The 14471-nt window shown below is 45.1% G+C and overlaps 1 protein-coding gene across 3 annotated transcripts; it reads left to right on the forward strand.

Annotated features, from left to right (window-relative positions):
- The first annotated feature begins 6 nt into the window (after window positions 1-6).
- Window positions 7-11877, forward strand: LOC127585652 (zinc finger and BTB domain-containing protein 20-like). 3 transcript variants are annotated; one of them, XM_052043276.1, is made up of 3 exons: window positions 7-54; window positions 3132-4738; window positions 7734-11877. In XM_052043276.1, the coding sequence occupies exons 2-3, from the start codon at window positions 3160-3162 to the stop codon at window positions 7988-7990; spliced, it is 1836 nt and encodes a 611-aa protein (XP_051899236.1). In that variant the 5' UTR covers window positions 7-54; window positions 3132-3159; the 3' UTR covers window positions 7991-11877. The 3 variants fall into 3 exon arrangements, with proteins under 3 accessions (XP_051899236.1, XP_051899237.1, XP_051899238.1); XM_052043277.1 differs by lacking the exon at window positions 7-54 and adding an exon at window positions 65-736; XM_052043278.1 differs by lacking the exon at window positions 7-54 and adding an exon at window positions 2449-2529.
- The last annotated feature ends 2594 nt before the right edge of the window (window positions 11878-14471 follow it).

The following is a 14471-nucleotide window of genomic DNA, read 5'->3' on the forward strand; positions in this document are numbered from 1 at the left end:
TTGCCCCGCCCCGCACGTCGGGCTGAGAGGTTGTCGATCCCGGAGAGACAAGAGGTGAGCGGCGCCAGCGGAGCTCCCGCCGTCCGACACTCCTCGTGTGAGGGGCGGAAGGGCCGCCCGCCGAGGCGGAGCGGGGCTTCGCTGTGGAGGATCGCCATCAGGAGAAAGCGGGAGTCGTTGCTTTGCGGGTCAGGGGTCAATGGCACTGGGCAGCCAGAATGGGCCGAGCTCGGATAGGGCACCAGCAGGCACGTGATGCTCAGGCCCACTCCCCATAGGCCGCTCTGGGATTTAAAGGGCCCGCACCCCACCGCCTGTTGTTATGTTAAAGGACCCGCAGCCTCTGGTCCCGGGGCAGCCTTGTCGGCGGGCAGCCGCGGCATGGATGGCACTGGCGCAGCGTCATCAGAGAGACCTCAACCCTGGCGCAGTGCAGTCAGAAGGCCTACAACCTTGTTAATTGGCCCCGCCAGTGAATATACCCTGTGAGGAGCAGTTACTGGTGTCCCATAGTTTAGTGGCGGGTCGTTAAAGGACGGATTGTCATGTCCAGTGGAGAGCTGTCAAGAAGCCAATAGTCAGTGGACAGTTCTTCAAGGACCAGAAAGATTGTGCCCCGTGGAAGGTTGTTTAAAACCTTCACTCCTCAACAATCCACTGCTGAGCACTCCTACAAGTGTTATGTCACATGGCGTCCCAATGAATGTTCATGATCATTGTTAGGCCTTTGGGTCATGTAAGTCATCACATCAGATTCTCAAACTGAACTTCAGCTCTCGCATTTGAATGCTTTCTATTCAGAGTTGGAAATGTGAGCCAGCAATTGACTGGACCCAGTCTCTATTCCTGATGCAATAGGCTACTTTTAGAATTTTAGCTGACTTTTGTGAATTGTAGCCAGTGCTGCATAGGCAAGGGAATAATTTAGTTCATTGCCTGTCAGAACAGCAATCCATCAACCTGCAGTGGTAGAGCAATGTATATTAATTTACAAAAATAAAATTTTTAAAAATGGAAAATCATGTATTACTAATCTACTGGAATTCTTCGAGGATGTGACTAGTAGAATAGATAAGAGGGAACCAGTGGATGTGGTGATTTTAGATTTTCAGAAGGTTTTTGATGAGGTAAGGCATGGGGGGGTTGGTGAACATGGAAAATGGAATTGGGGATATTATACTGACATGAATTGAGAATTGATTAATGGACAGAAAGCAAAAAGTGAGAATAAATGGTCTTTCTCAGACAGACATACTGTGACTTATGAATACTGCAGGGGTTGGTGCTTAAGTTCCAGCTGTTCACAATCAATATCATTGATTTGGCAGAAGGGATCAAACATTATATTTCCAAGCTGGCTGGTGAGACAAAGCTAAGTGAGACTGTAAGTAGGGAGGAAGATGTGAAGAAGCTTCAGAGTCTTGTTGTCAAACTAAGTCAGTTGCCATGTTCTTGACCGCTGGAATATGCTGTAAAATATGTGAGGTATCCACTTGGTACATAATATAAAAAGGAAGAGTATTTTTTAAATAGTAACAGACTAGGAAATGTTGATGTTCAAAAGGGTCTAGGTGTTCTTGTACAAAAATTACTGAAAATCAACATACAGTTGCAGCAACAATATTGGCAGCTGTTACAAGAGAACTTGAGTATGAAATTATATCGAGCCTTGGTGAGACAATGCCTCCGGTATTATGTAAGGTTTTGGTTTTTGCATCAAACATAGTTGTCATACAGGGAGTGCGGTGAAGATTCATCAGTTTGATTCTTATAGTAGCGGCACTACTGTAAGAAGAGAGCTTGAGTAGATCAGATCTATACTCAGTAGAATGGGAGATATTTCATCAAAACTTACAAAATTCTTAGAGGGCTTAACAAGGGGATGTAGGGAAGATCTTTCTCTGGCTGAGGAGTCTGGAACCAGGAGTCCTAGTCTCAGAATATGGGGTAAGCCATTTAGGGCTATAGTAAGGAAAAATGTCTTCCCTCTGGAGGGGTGTGGAGGTTCAGTCATTGAGTTAATTCTAAAGGCCGATCAATAGGTTTCTGGTTATTATGGGAATCAAGGGATATGGGAATAGTTTGGGAAAATGGAACTGAAGTAAGAGATTTGCTGTGACCTTGATGAATGGCTGAGAAGGCTTGAAGGACCAGATCGACTCCTCTTAATTCTTACATTATTATAACAATTTATTTAGTCAAGAATATGTGAAATAATGGAATTGAGGGAGAAGACATGTTTTGATTGTTGAGGCTGAGCTGATAAAGAGAAAGAATATTTTATATTGAATGTCTGCAAATGTCATCCATCCAAATCATGTCACAAGTATGTCTCATTGATTGCAACACCTTATTTATAGACGTCATAGATATAAATAAAGTCAGTCCACTTGTAATGGGACTCTGACTTTTCTCTAAAAGGATGATCCAATAATTAATAGGTTGGCATCATTCCAGCAAATCTTCTCTCGGCAATCACCACGTCTCAAAAGTGGGTTCAAGAAGTATCTTTGGGGCCATTTCTCAATGGTAAGCAATGGCCTTAAAGGTTTAGGCCATGATAAATAGGACATTACTGCTGCCCCAAACTTCTCTGTGAGCCGGGGGGTGGTTTAGTTATAGTAAGTGAAAAGATTGATTGGCAGTTTATTGACGAGGTGTCTGGTAAATGAAATTGAGATGCCTCATGGAGTGAAATTTGATTTGTAATTAGTTGATAGCAATTTGTGATCACAAGTCTTGCTCTATATCTACCATCTCCTTCCCTTGTCTCTCTCTCCACCTAGTTCACCTTTGCCCACCCCTTCTCTATATCTACAACCTCCCTTTCTGTCTGCCCCGTCAATGCCTCCCCTCCTCCCATCCCACACCTCTCCTTTCTCCACTTGTGGGGTAAGATAGTGTTGAATTTTCAGTGAAGTGTTCCTTGGGGAATGTTAAGAGTTCAGAATTCACTTTTAAACACTTTTAAGAAGTACATAGATGTGCACTTGAAAAGCTGTGACCCGCAGGAGTACAGATCTAGTGCAGGATGACAAAGATTAGACAGGGAGGCTCTGTTATAACCAGCACAGGGATGATGGGCTGAATGGCCTTATTTATGGTAAATTTTCTATGGTTCTGGTTTGCAGGTTGAGTTGTGCAGTGTGACAGAGCAGAATGGCTGAGCAACTTCACAGCATCAACCTCCAGAATTTCAGCAGATCCCTTTTGGAGACTCTGAACTCACAACGCCTTGGCGGCCATTTCTGTGATGTGACAGTACGTATCCATAACACAGCTCTCCGAGCCCACCGCTGTGTGTTGGCTGCGGCTAGCCCCTTTTTCCATGATAAACTCTTGTTGGGTTACAGTGAGATTGAGGTCCCACCTTTGGTCTCAGCCCAGACTCTGCGACGACTGGTGGATTTTATGTACAGTGGCTCGCTAATGGTCTCTCATGTGGAGGCTCTACAGATCCTCACAGCAGCGAGCGTCCTTCAGATTAAAACCATTATTGACGAGTGCACACGAATTATTTCACAAAATGCCCCACAAAAGGCTCAGGGGGACCAGCCATTAGCCGGTCAAAAGGTGGACCTTTCTGATGAGAAGGAAGCTACTCTTTGCCAGACAGCCGGTGACCAGATCCACAAGTTTCCTATGGGCTTTATTGAAACAGCGTTGTCACCCCACACAGCTGAGAGAGAGTTTGACTTTGTGCAGGGAGGCTCAAAGAACACAGCCACAAGTGATGGTGGGTACAAAGCAGAAGAAATGGTCCCCACTCTGTGCAGGCAACAAACGACAGCACGTCAGAAAGGAGCTGGAGAGCAGGCCATTCCTGACCAGGAGAACCTGTCTCTCATGGACACCGGTCGGAATAGTGAGGTGCGTGCACTCTGGTACAATACTGCAGCCAACCAGCGACCCGAGGTAGGGCTATTGCCACAAGGTAGTCACAGCCGCAAACAGCGGCAGCCAATCAGGCTCCAAATGGCTGATGGAAGTCAAGTGACCATCAAAGAAGAAGACGATGATCTCCTTTACTGTGGGGAGAGCATCGCTGTCCAGACTGTCCCCAATCAAACCACAGAGCAGGTCAACCAAGGTGAACAGACTGAGGAGATCCCTGAGGCGAATGCGTTTGACCCCAACCAGAGTGCAATGGGAGACCGAAGAGACTCTGGTGGTCATCTGAGTTTGAGCAGCAAAGGAGATGAGATGGAATTTTTCAATGCTAGTGATCTCTTACCAGACGAACTGAAGTCCTTTTGGCAGGGAGAGAAGGAGGAGAAGGACACTGCCATACAGCAAAATCGCAAAGCGGACTGCAAGTCACAGCTTGAGGCTCCATTCCCACGGTCTTCAACATTTATGCAAGACTTTCTCCCGGGATCGACCATACAATCCAACCTACGTAACCAGGGCTGCTCTGCACAATATGATGTTCAAGGAGATGCCACCGTGGCCAGCACAACTACTCACCGCAACCTCTACCCAATGGGCCTTCCTCAGTCTCCTCACCTACCACCATTGGCATCCACCTCCCAGACGTGTATGTCCAGCATTCCAGCTCAGACAACGTGTCAGAATCCCCCAGTATTCCCAGATGGAGGCCAAGCAGTGCCAGTGTCCGCTCCGGCTCCAGCCAGTCAGATTCCCAGTGAAGCTGAGCGGAAACCCTATGGATGCACACAATGTGGGAAAACTTTCAGCTCCAGGCAGAACTACGCCAAGCACATGTTTGTTCACACAGGTAGGTTCAAAGTGATTGTTCCCTTTAATTTAAACTCATTATTTTAGGTCTTCCTATAAAATTGTTATAGCACAGAAGGAAGCCAATTTTATCCATGCCAGCTTCTTGTAGACCAAGAATCAGTCCCATATTCCCCCTCTTACCCTCGAGCCTCGCAATATATTTTCTTCCAAAATGCTTATTTATTTCCCTATCAAACCCCTGACTGTCCTCTGTTTGCACCTTCCTTAAAGGTAGTGTTCCAAATCATAATCACTCTACATTTTTGGAAAGAAAAAATGTCTTTGCATCCCTCCTGTAATTTTTTTTTCCGTTACTTTGAATTTGTATCTGTATTTGCTAGTCCTCGAATCATCCATTAATGGGAACAGCTTTTCTCTGTTTACCATCTCAAAGGCTCTCGTGGTCTTCTACAGCTCTAGCACACCTCCTAACCTTCAAGGAGAACAACCTGACTTTCTTCAGCCTAACTTTGTTGCTGAAATCACTCATCCCTGCAACTGTTAAAGGAAATGTTTTCTGCACGTTCTGGAGGACCTTCACATCCTTCCTAAAATGTGGCAACCAAAATTGGACACAAGATTCCACCTGTGGCCTAATCAGTTTATCCTAACTTCCCTGCTTTTGCATTCCATGTCTATTTATATAACTCCATTTGGCACTTGTCCACACAATCTTCCAGTCTATCTGTGTCCACTTGCTATACTCCTCACTCCTTACCTCTGAGCTTTGAGATTTTACCTTGTATACCCTTATCTAACCCATTAATGTGTCAAAAAAAAGGTGGTCCCAACATTGACCCCTGGGAAATAGCAATGCTAACAATCCTCTGGTCTAGAAAAACATTTTTAATCCATTCTGTCACTATTCCAGCTTATTTATGTTGGACTAAGTGATGTCTTGATGAATATAGGAGAATAAATAAAAACACCTTCCCAACTTTGTTACCCAATTTCTTTTTGTTTTCTTTGATTCTTTTCCTGAGATCATTGACCCTAGCTGATGCCCAGGTTCCAAAGACATTAACTGTCACTGGCATCCAGGTCCCACAGACACTGACTCGGAATAGGGTACAAGTTCCAAAGACAGCCACTAACGAGAGTACAGTTCCACAACCATGGCCTCTGTGGGTAATGGGTTCCCCCAGGCACCATCAGTCCTTGGGGAATGGGCTCCCCGATCACTGACTTTGTTTGGGGTACAGGATCCAAAGAGTGGGGTTCCATAGGTGCTGGCTCTCACTAGGGTATGGGCTTCACTGACATGTGGATGCGAGTCCACTGGGCATTGATCTAATGGCTTCATGGGTTCAGGCTATGCTGCAGCTAACTGGATCACCTCACCTCTCCCAGTAATAATGACTATGATGTGAATCAGGCTGGAAACCCTACTGCTGTGGGCAACTGCTTGCCCGTGGTCTGTGAGGAGATGAGGGAATTTGAGTGGCTCTGAGAAATCCCTGTTGTTTATCCTTCACCATATGTTTTCTGCGAATTTGGGCAGCAGCTGCATTAAGTACTTGGTTCCCAATCTAAAGGAGGTGGATTGTTAACGAAGGTAGTTATCTCTGTAAGGTTCACCACTATCGTGCTGTGATGTTAGAGTTCTGGATAATCTGTGGGCAGCTGTGCCTGTTACAGTCAGCAATAAGTAATGTGAGATTGGAACAAGACAAGAGGAGATAACTGTTGGTGTTAGTGGACAGGATTAGTAAATGGGGAGAAATGTGACTCTTCCAACATACAGTATTGTTTAAAGTGAGTACTGCACATGGTCTTGGGGTGTGTCAGAGTCCACCTCTGCAGCGTCCTCTTGTCCTCAGTATGTACAATGAAACCATTCACTGCTGCATTGTAGGCTGGAAAGCAGACGATGCTTGAAATTTGAATGGCTATAAGCTGGAAGCCTAGACGGAAATGTGTGAGAAGTTCCTCAGTTTTCAGATTGAGGAAAGAACCTGTGAACAAAAGTGAAACAAGAACTAGTGAATTTCTGCGGTGCCTGTTAAAACACACTAAGAAAGGCAACAGATTGTAAATGTTAAAGTGCCCACAAACAGCAGTCTATTTTTATCAAAATACAGAAAGGTCTCAGCACAGAACCAGGCCATTCAGGCCCTCAATGTATCCCTGCCAACTCTGCCAGAGCAACTTGTGAGTTCCAACCCCCATCTCTGTAAAGGATAAATTCTAACCAGACACCAAGAGGAAGTACCTTGCACTTTGAGCTAGTGTTGTGGGATCTTTTATATTTATCTAAAAGAGCAGACTGAGCCTCAGTTTAACAATTAATCTGAAAGATAGCATCTTCAAGGACTGCACCGGAGTGTTAGCCTGGAGTGGTACTTTGAACCCACGACCTTTTAACTCTGGTGAGAGAACTAACCATTGATTCTTGGGTGATACAAAGAGAATGTGCTGTAGGTGGAACACTGGGAATGCAAATAAATGTTTATGTAGAATAATGGATTCCTGGGAATAATCAAGTTCAATTCTGGAAATGTTTGAAGCCATCAATCCCTTTAATTCAGTTGTTCACACTTTTTGTTAGGTTGTCTGCCATTGTCAGCTCCCTGGCTAGTCATGTAGTACTAGTTGTATAAATTCTCAGAATTTTCCCTCTCCTCTCTTAAGGATGCTGAATCTCATTTGGGAGGCATAAAGTCAGGTCTGGCTGTTCTGTGTTTAGAGCTCAGTATTTAGCTGCGGGACATCTCTCACCAGACATAAAAATGGCCAGTGTTCAGCAGCAAGACTTGTCTGGGACTGACCCTCCTCCTAGCCCTGGGGTTGACGATACTACTTGCAGACCCTAGGTTCACGCTACAAAGGGTTGTGTGAACTCATGGGCAGTCTGCCTCATTTTCACACCAATGGTGTGTTCACGCATTCTTCCATTGGTTCACTGCTTACTGAATGGTTTTAATCACTGTTCATTTTGTGGAGTTGAAGTCTCTGATTTACTGATGTTTTTCCTCTCCCCACATCCTCCGCAGGTGAGAAACCTCATCAGTGCAGTGTGTGCTGGCGATCATTCTCGCTCAGGGACTACTTGATAAAACACATGGTGACACACACAGGCGTCCGAGCGTACCAGTGCCCGGTGTGCAATAAACGCTTTACTCAAAAGAGCTCCCTCAACGTACACATGCGGCTCCATCGTGGCGAGAAGGCCTTCGAGTGTCACGTCTGTAACAAGCGTTTCTCACACAAGACTCTGCTGGAGAGGCACATGGCCACACACATAATATAAATGCCGGCGCACTGGGTCCGAGCCATACAAATCCACACCAGGTTTGCCTGGGAAGATCGATATACTTGGTAAACCCATGCCTCGCGCACCAAGGGAGTTTTAGCCGGGGATATAAACCAGCTTTTGTGTGAATGCAGTATTAGGAAGAGGTAGACCATAAAACTGGGAACAGTTGAACCTTCCCCTGCTTTCCTCCCCCCTCCCTCCCCCCAAACTTCCACCAAACCCTGCAGGAATTTTCAAACACAGCTCAGAGTGGCTGCATCAGCCAGGGTCACACTCAGGCAACACAGAACAGGAAGGACCCAGCTCCCGGGTCTCTGTTGAGGTAACTAATCTGAGCCACAGTCCATATCCATTGGTCAGAGAGAGGAACACCTGCAGAGTGCACTAGCCATTAGTAGATGTTTTGATGAGTTCAGTTTGGCTGTGATGCATCTGAACAGATCATAGATATAGTCGTGTTCGCCCCATCACATGAGTAGAGAGGGATAAAGGGCTATCCAGCCTACCTGTGTTTCAGAGATCTTAACCTACAGTACTGTACTACACAACACAATGACGTATTGCCTTTATATAGTGCCTTCGTTGGAGCAAAATATCCCAGGGTGTTTCACAGGAGCATTTTTAAACAAAAACATACCTAGCTTCATAAGTAAATCTTCATGCAAATGAACAAAGGCTTGGTCAACAAAGTAGGTTTTAAAGAGCATCTTAAAGGAGGCGTGAGAGGCAGAGAAGTTTAGGAAGGGAAATCCAGAGCGCAAGACTCAGGCAGTTGAAGGCACAGCTGCCAGCAGAAGAGTAATTAAATTCAGGGATGATCAAGAGGATAGAAGTGGAGAAGCAGAGAAATCTCTGAGGGAATGTGGTTCAAAGGAGTGAAAACATCAAGGCAATTTTATATGTTACTGCTTAATTGGGACCCAACATAGATCAGTAAGCACAGAATTGATGTGTGAATGGACTCAGTGTGAGTTAGGCTCAGATTTCCATGAGAGGCCAGCCAGGAGTGTGTTGGACTAATCAAGAATGGAAGTAACAAAGGCATGACGGGGACCGTCCACAGCAGAGACTGACAGCAGTTAGCTGAGCAATCTGGTCTATTTAAATGGAGTGAATTCCAGACCTTACGTCTACAGTTCTCCACCACCACCACCCCCCACCCCCCCCCCCACCAATCCTTCAACCTATTACTATATCTTATTCTCCTACTTATTGACCTGCTAAAGAGAGTTTATCCCTTTTACCCATCATGTTTGGTCTTTCACAGTTTTATACCTCGGTTAAATTTCCCTTTGGCCTCTATTCCAAAACAAATAAACCCAATTTAGCCAAGCTTCCCTCATAGTTATAATTTTTCAGCTCTGGTGATATCCTCATAACCCCTTCTGCACTCTCTTGTACTTCCACTACCTTCCTATAATGTGGTAACCACATCTGTACAAATACTCCTGCTGTGGCTTCATTAATATTTTAGACAGTTCTCGTGTGACCTTCCAGCTTTTGCATTCTCTGGAATAAAGGAAAAGATCCTTTATTCCAGCTGAGCCATGATAGCAGATTTAACAAGTTGAACAGCCCGTGGTTTTTTTTCTGTCCATGTTGTGTGAAGAATGGGCCAATTGGACAATGTATCAAAGGTCATGTGGGGGTGAACTTACCAGCATGGTATCTTCGGTGTGACATGCAGTTAAATGACTAGGTGAAACTCCCATGCTGAAAAGTCACAACCCCTTTTAAAATAATCTAATTCATGATATTGTTAAAGTTTGGGACACTCATTGATCAGTTTTTCATCAGCTGAGTAATCGTGTGCTTTTGGTAGAGATGCAGAGGCTTCAGTGAGGGACTAATTGCCTACAATTTCAAGGCTCCTCAACTTTGGCTGTGCATTTTATTTAATTATTCAGCTGATAATTCGACAACCAGCTACTTCAGCTATGCCTTTCCTAATATTTTAAACTGCTGTCTGAAATATTTAACTATTTAAAAAATTAATAACACGCGGCGCTCGGATATAATCACTGTTAAGAGTGAAATCCAGGCCAGTAGCTTGACGTGTTGCAGTCTCCATCCTCGCTGCATGTCGTGTTTTCCTAAAGCTGCTGTAACAATTACTTGTCTTGCCTGTGCCTGATGGCAGTACCGTAGTAGCCACACTTGTCAGGACCACCCCACCCCCACCACAATTCCAGTTGATCTACCAGTGTAAGTGGAGTTTCATTTAATGACGGGTCGTCCTTATTCTGCCCATGTCTTCCCATATCTTCCACCCTTCCGGTCACAGTGATTGAGAGCTGGCACCCTTTTTCCTTTCCCTCAGGAAAAGCCAATGTATCACCAGATATTGGCAATGTCTTACCATAATCCCTACTTGGGCCCACAGGGAGATGTAGACATGGTACATTGGGACTTGCAGTGCTATTGGCCTGGTTTGGAAGGGCTGATGACTTTTGCCAGTGCTTCCCCAGTATTTTATTCTTGATTATGAATATGTGTTTATCACAGCACCTTTGTAGCCTCAGACAGCCCAGCAGTAGCAACCAGCCAAAGGTTTACAGGAGTATACAGGCTGTGATAAATTAGCTGATTGAAATCGGGAGCTCTACTGCTCATTTTGGCATCCAGATTGCTAAGAAAGTCAATCACTGTTCTGCTCCAGATTAAGTATCAGGGAGCAGACTGAAGGCAGAGCGATGGCAGGCTACGATTGCCTCCTTTCCCATCCCATCACAATTAAGTGGCTTGTCAATGTTCAGACATAATGACAGTGAGTAGTTGTTAGTGCTGTCTAGAGAGCTGAATGTCACAAGATGACCTTTGTGGCAGGAGTTAGGATGTTTACACCTCATTGTAATGATTTTAAAAATTACACCCACATGGTTCTCTGCTGATGGGAATCTTTATATAGCTGTGTCTTTGCCTGCATTTGTTGCAAAGTGAGTTATAGTTATCTTTAAACAATATTTGGATCCTGACATTGACAGTGGGTATCCTTACAGCAACAGAAGCAAGGCATGACCCCAGTTTCCAGCTTCTCTCAAGTAGAAACAGAAGGTCAGTCAGGGTGCTGGTGAAATATGCAGCCCAGCAAGCTGAATGTTAAATGATTTTCCTCTTACTGCTTCAGCTGTGGCTGCGATTCTGCAGCAGTCTTGATCTGTGGGACTGCCGGCCTTTTCAGCCAGATTTAGCGTGCTGTGTAGAAGGATGGCTGGACAGAACACCATGTGGAGGTTGATTTCTGATCCAGTGCCATGTGATGGCCCTAGAACAGTTGCTGCGCTCTGTGGTCACTTGATCCTTGTCCAGTGCATGTTTAACTGATGATTAAACACTGATTGGCGCAGTGGGGGTGTTGAACCCTTGCCCATGCTCTGGAAGCCTGATTCCATTGTGTAAGACCTTTAGACAGTGCTGTAAAATCAGAAAAATTTTGCCAGTTTCTAATCAATCACCAAAACACCAAAAGGGTCCAATGAGTGTCTGCAACATTAGATATGGCTATCATATTTCATATTTTCATGTATACAAAGCTTACACACTTAGAGAGCATCCTCTTGCCAAGCAATGTACTGCTGCAGGAGTTTTCTAGAAATCCTCCAGAGATTTGCTTAATAGCTTCACTACTATCCTTGTCTTGCCCTATCAGTAAGCAGAGTCTGTGTATCGTTTTGTTGTTGTGCTTCTTGACACTCAGATCCCAAGCTGGTGTAGATCCAGTACTTGATCCCACCACAGAAGTTATACCAGCTCAATCCACCTCTGTCTCAGTGGATGAACGTACCACCAGCTGTAGAAATGACCCAACAACTAAGGGTTTCAAGTTCATTTCTTTGTGTCCTGGCTGGGATTTCTGCTCCTAATCTCCATCCATTGGTCAATGTGTGGGTGGCCATAAGGGTGGGGTTGGGTGGGTAGCGGACACAGAGCTCTCGAGGGCTGCTGATCTACAAACAAGCCAAACAAAATAATGAACTCAAATCTATAGTAAGATTCTCTCCCAGTCCACCTGCTGTGCACTGGATAAACTTGCCCTTTGATGAGGAGGGTTTGGGTTGAGACTTGGCTCTGAACTCTCCCAGTAAAGAGTTCAGTGAGGGTCATTGGGCTGGCCCAGCTGTCTGGCTATATTCTCCATCATGATGTCACACTGAACCTAATACTAATGCTCTAATTAAACAGTGGTGAACTTAAGTAGTGGGTGCAGTGAACTTTAACTGTGGAGTGCATCACAGATATGCCCAATCGTCTGCCATATAGAACTGTGTAGCATAAAAACAGGCCATTGTCTCTATTCTGGCCATCATGCCTATCTATACTAATCCAATTTGCCTGCATTAATTCCATATCCCTCCACGCCCTGTTCATTTAAGTACCCGTCAAGGTGCGTCTTAATTGAGAACCTTTGCTCCCAAGTTGAGATCAACCTGTGCAAGCCAGGCATGGGTCCTGGATCCCTTCTCCCTACTCAGACTTTGGAATGCTTCCAAGCAAGGCCAGGGTGGATAAGAGAGAATCCCAAAGCAAGGCTGCACGGAAAGGAGAGCAAGTAGGAGGAGGAAGCAAGGAAGACTAAGGCATTAGAGAGCAAAGGGTAAGGGTGCACTTAGGGCAGGTTCTGTCAGCTGGTAGTGATGGAAGTGCTGTAACAAAATGGAGTTGACAGAGGCAGGATGGTTCGGAGATTCACTGCCTGGGAATTCCTATTGCTGATCACTGCCCCAGGAGTTCAGCTCCTGTTCACTGTCTAGGGATTCCTACTCCTGTTCACTGCCTGGGGATACTCGCTCTTGATTACGGTTCCCAGTCGCTCCCTGTCAGGCATTCCTGATTGAAATTGATAGGTGAGGATGTCAGTGCCCAGCATTTGAATTTGTACAGTAAAAAGGACCCTTGCTGAGATCCTCAACATCTGTCCTCAAAAGGGGCAGAAGGTACTGCCTTCAGGGAGAGTCAACACTTTAGGGAACTGTACCTCAGGGAAGGTCTGCACCTTCAGGAACTGAACCACAGAGAGTTGGCACCTCCAGAAGCTGTACCCTGGGGAGAGTCAAAATCTGTACCTCGGAGTCAGCACCATTAGGACTGTACACCAGGGAGAGTCCACACTGGTCCCAAGGAAAGTCAGGAACTGTACCTCAGAATCAGCATCCTCAAGAACTGTACCCAAAGAAGGATGCCTACACGCTGGGGGGGGGGGGGGGGGAGCAACAAATATCCAGGTGAACAAATTTGTTCATTAGGAGCAGGAAATTCACTTTGAGAGACTCTGACAGAGAATTAGTTTATAGAAGCATTGGCCTATTGAACTGTTACAGAGTGTGTGTGTGTGTGTGTGTGTGTGTGTGTGTGTGTGTGTGTGTGTGTTTTGATGAATTAAGTGCCTCGGTACAAAGTATCCACTTGTGACAGCATGTATGTAAAATTATTGTGGAACAAATAATTTTTTAGAGAACATTTTTAATAGTTTTGGGTGGTTATAACTCACAAAGAGGATTTAAAAATATTTAATGATGTGATATTTTTTCCTTTCTGGGAGTAATATGCAGCTGACTCTGTCATTTGCTCCTGCTAATGGACTATGGGTTGTAATGAGTGTGTGTGGTTATTTTTTTAAGTGCAATAGCTTGTGGGGTGAAGCTGCTCATGACAGGGACAGTCTTCAGTGCCTCAGACTGGCTGGCCAGACTACTAACTTGTAAGTAAATTGCAACAGTTTCTGGTGGTGTCAGTCTGCCAATGGTTTATTAATCATGATGCTACCCTCCATGCCAATTTCTGACTGGGTCGGTGTGGACTAATAGCTTGAGGCTAAGTTTTGTTGTGGTGCTGCTGAAATTCATCAAATACCCTCAAACCCTGGGAATGCCACTACATGAGGCACTGAAGGAAGTGGGAAAACTGTAAAATGCAACTGTTAAAATCTGACTCATCTCTTAGATGCTGTCGGAAAAGCAACGTGGACCTGACTACCTGCACAGGATCAGGAATGTGGTGACCCTGATCTGGTTGTACTTGTTTTACACGGAGAACGCAAGGGCTAGGATCAAAATTTGAATGAAGTTATTGCAAATGCAAACATACTCTGCAATGTTATGTGCCCTGAGGCTCCGCTCCACAAGTGACCTGATCCCATGGAGCACAGGGTGCATGAATGGAATGTTCTTCTGGTCAAGTGCACACGCCCTTTAAATCCTATTTTAAAAAAAGGTTCAACTATGGATGTTTGTTTCTGTACATGATTTCTGATGGTGGTAGGATGTGGGGGTGGTGTACAGTCCTTTAACAGCAGGTTTATTCTGTGTATCCATACACGCCCAAAAGTCATCAAGAACAGAACTCACTCTCATCGTGGCCCTTCTTTGGATTTCACAGGTATCACAGGATACTTTTCACAGTTCAAGAGTGTGACAATTTCACTGGCCCATTCTTTGCTTCAGTTTGGCCAGAGTGCAGAGTCCATATGTTGCATAGA

The sequence above is a fragment of the Pristis pectinata genome, chromosome 33 (assembly GCF_009764475.1).
Source record: "Pristis pectinata isolate sPriPec2 chromosome 33, sPriPec2.1.pri, whole genome shotgun sequence".
Taxonomy (NCBI): Eukaryota; Metazoa; Chordata; class Chondrichthyes; order Rhinopristiformes; family Pristidae; genus Pristis; species Pristis pectinata.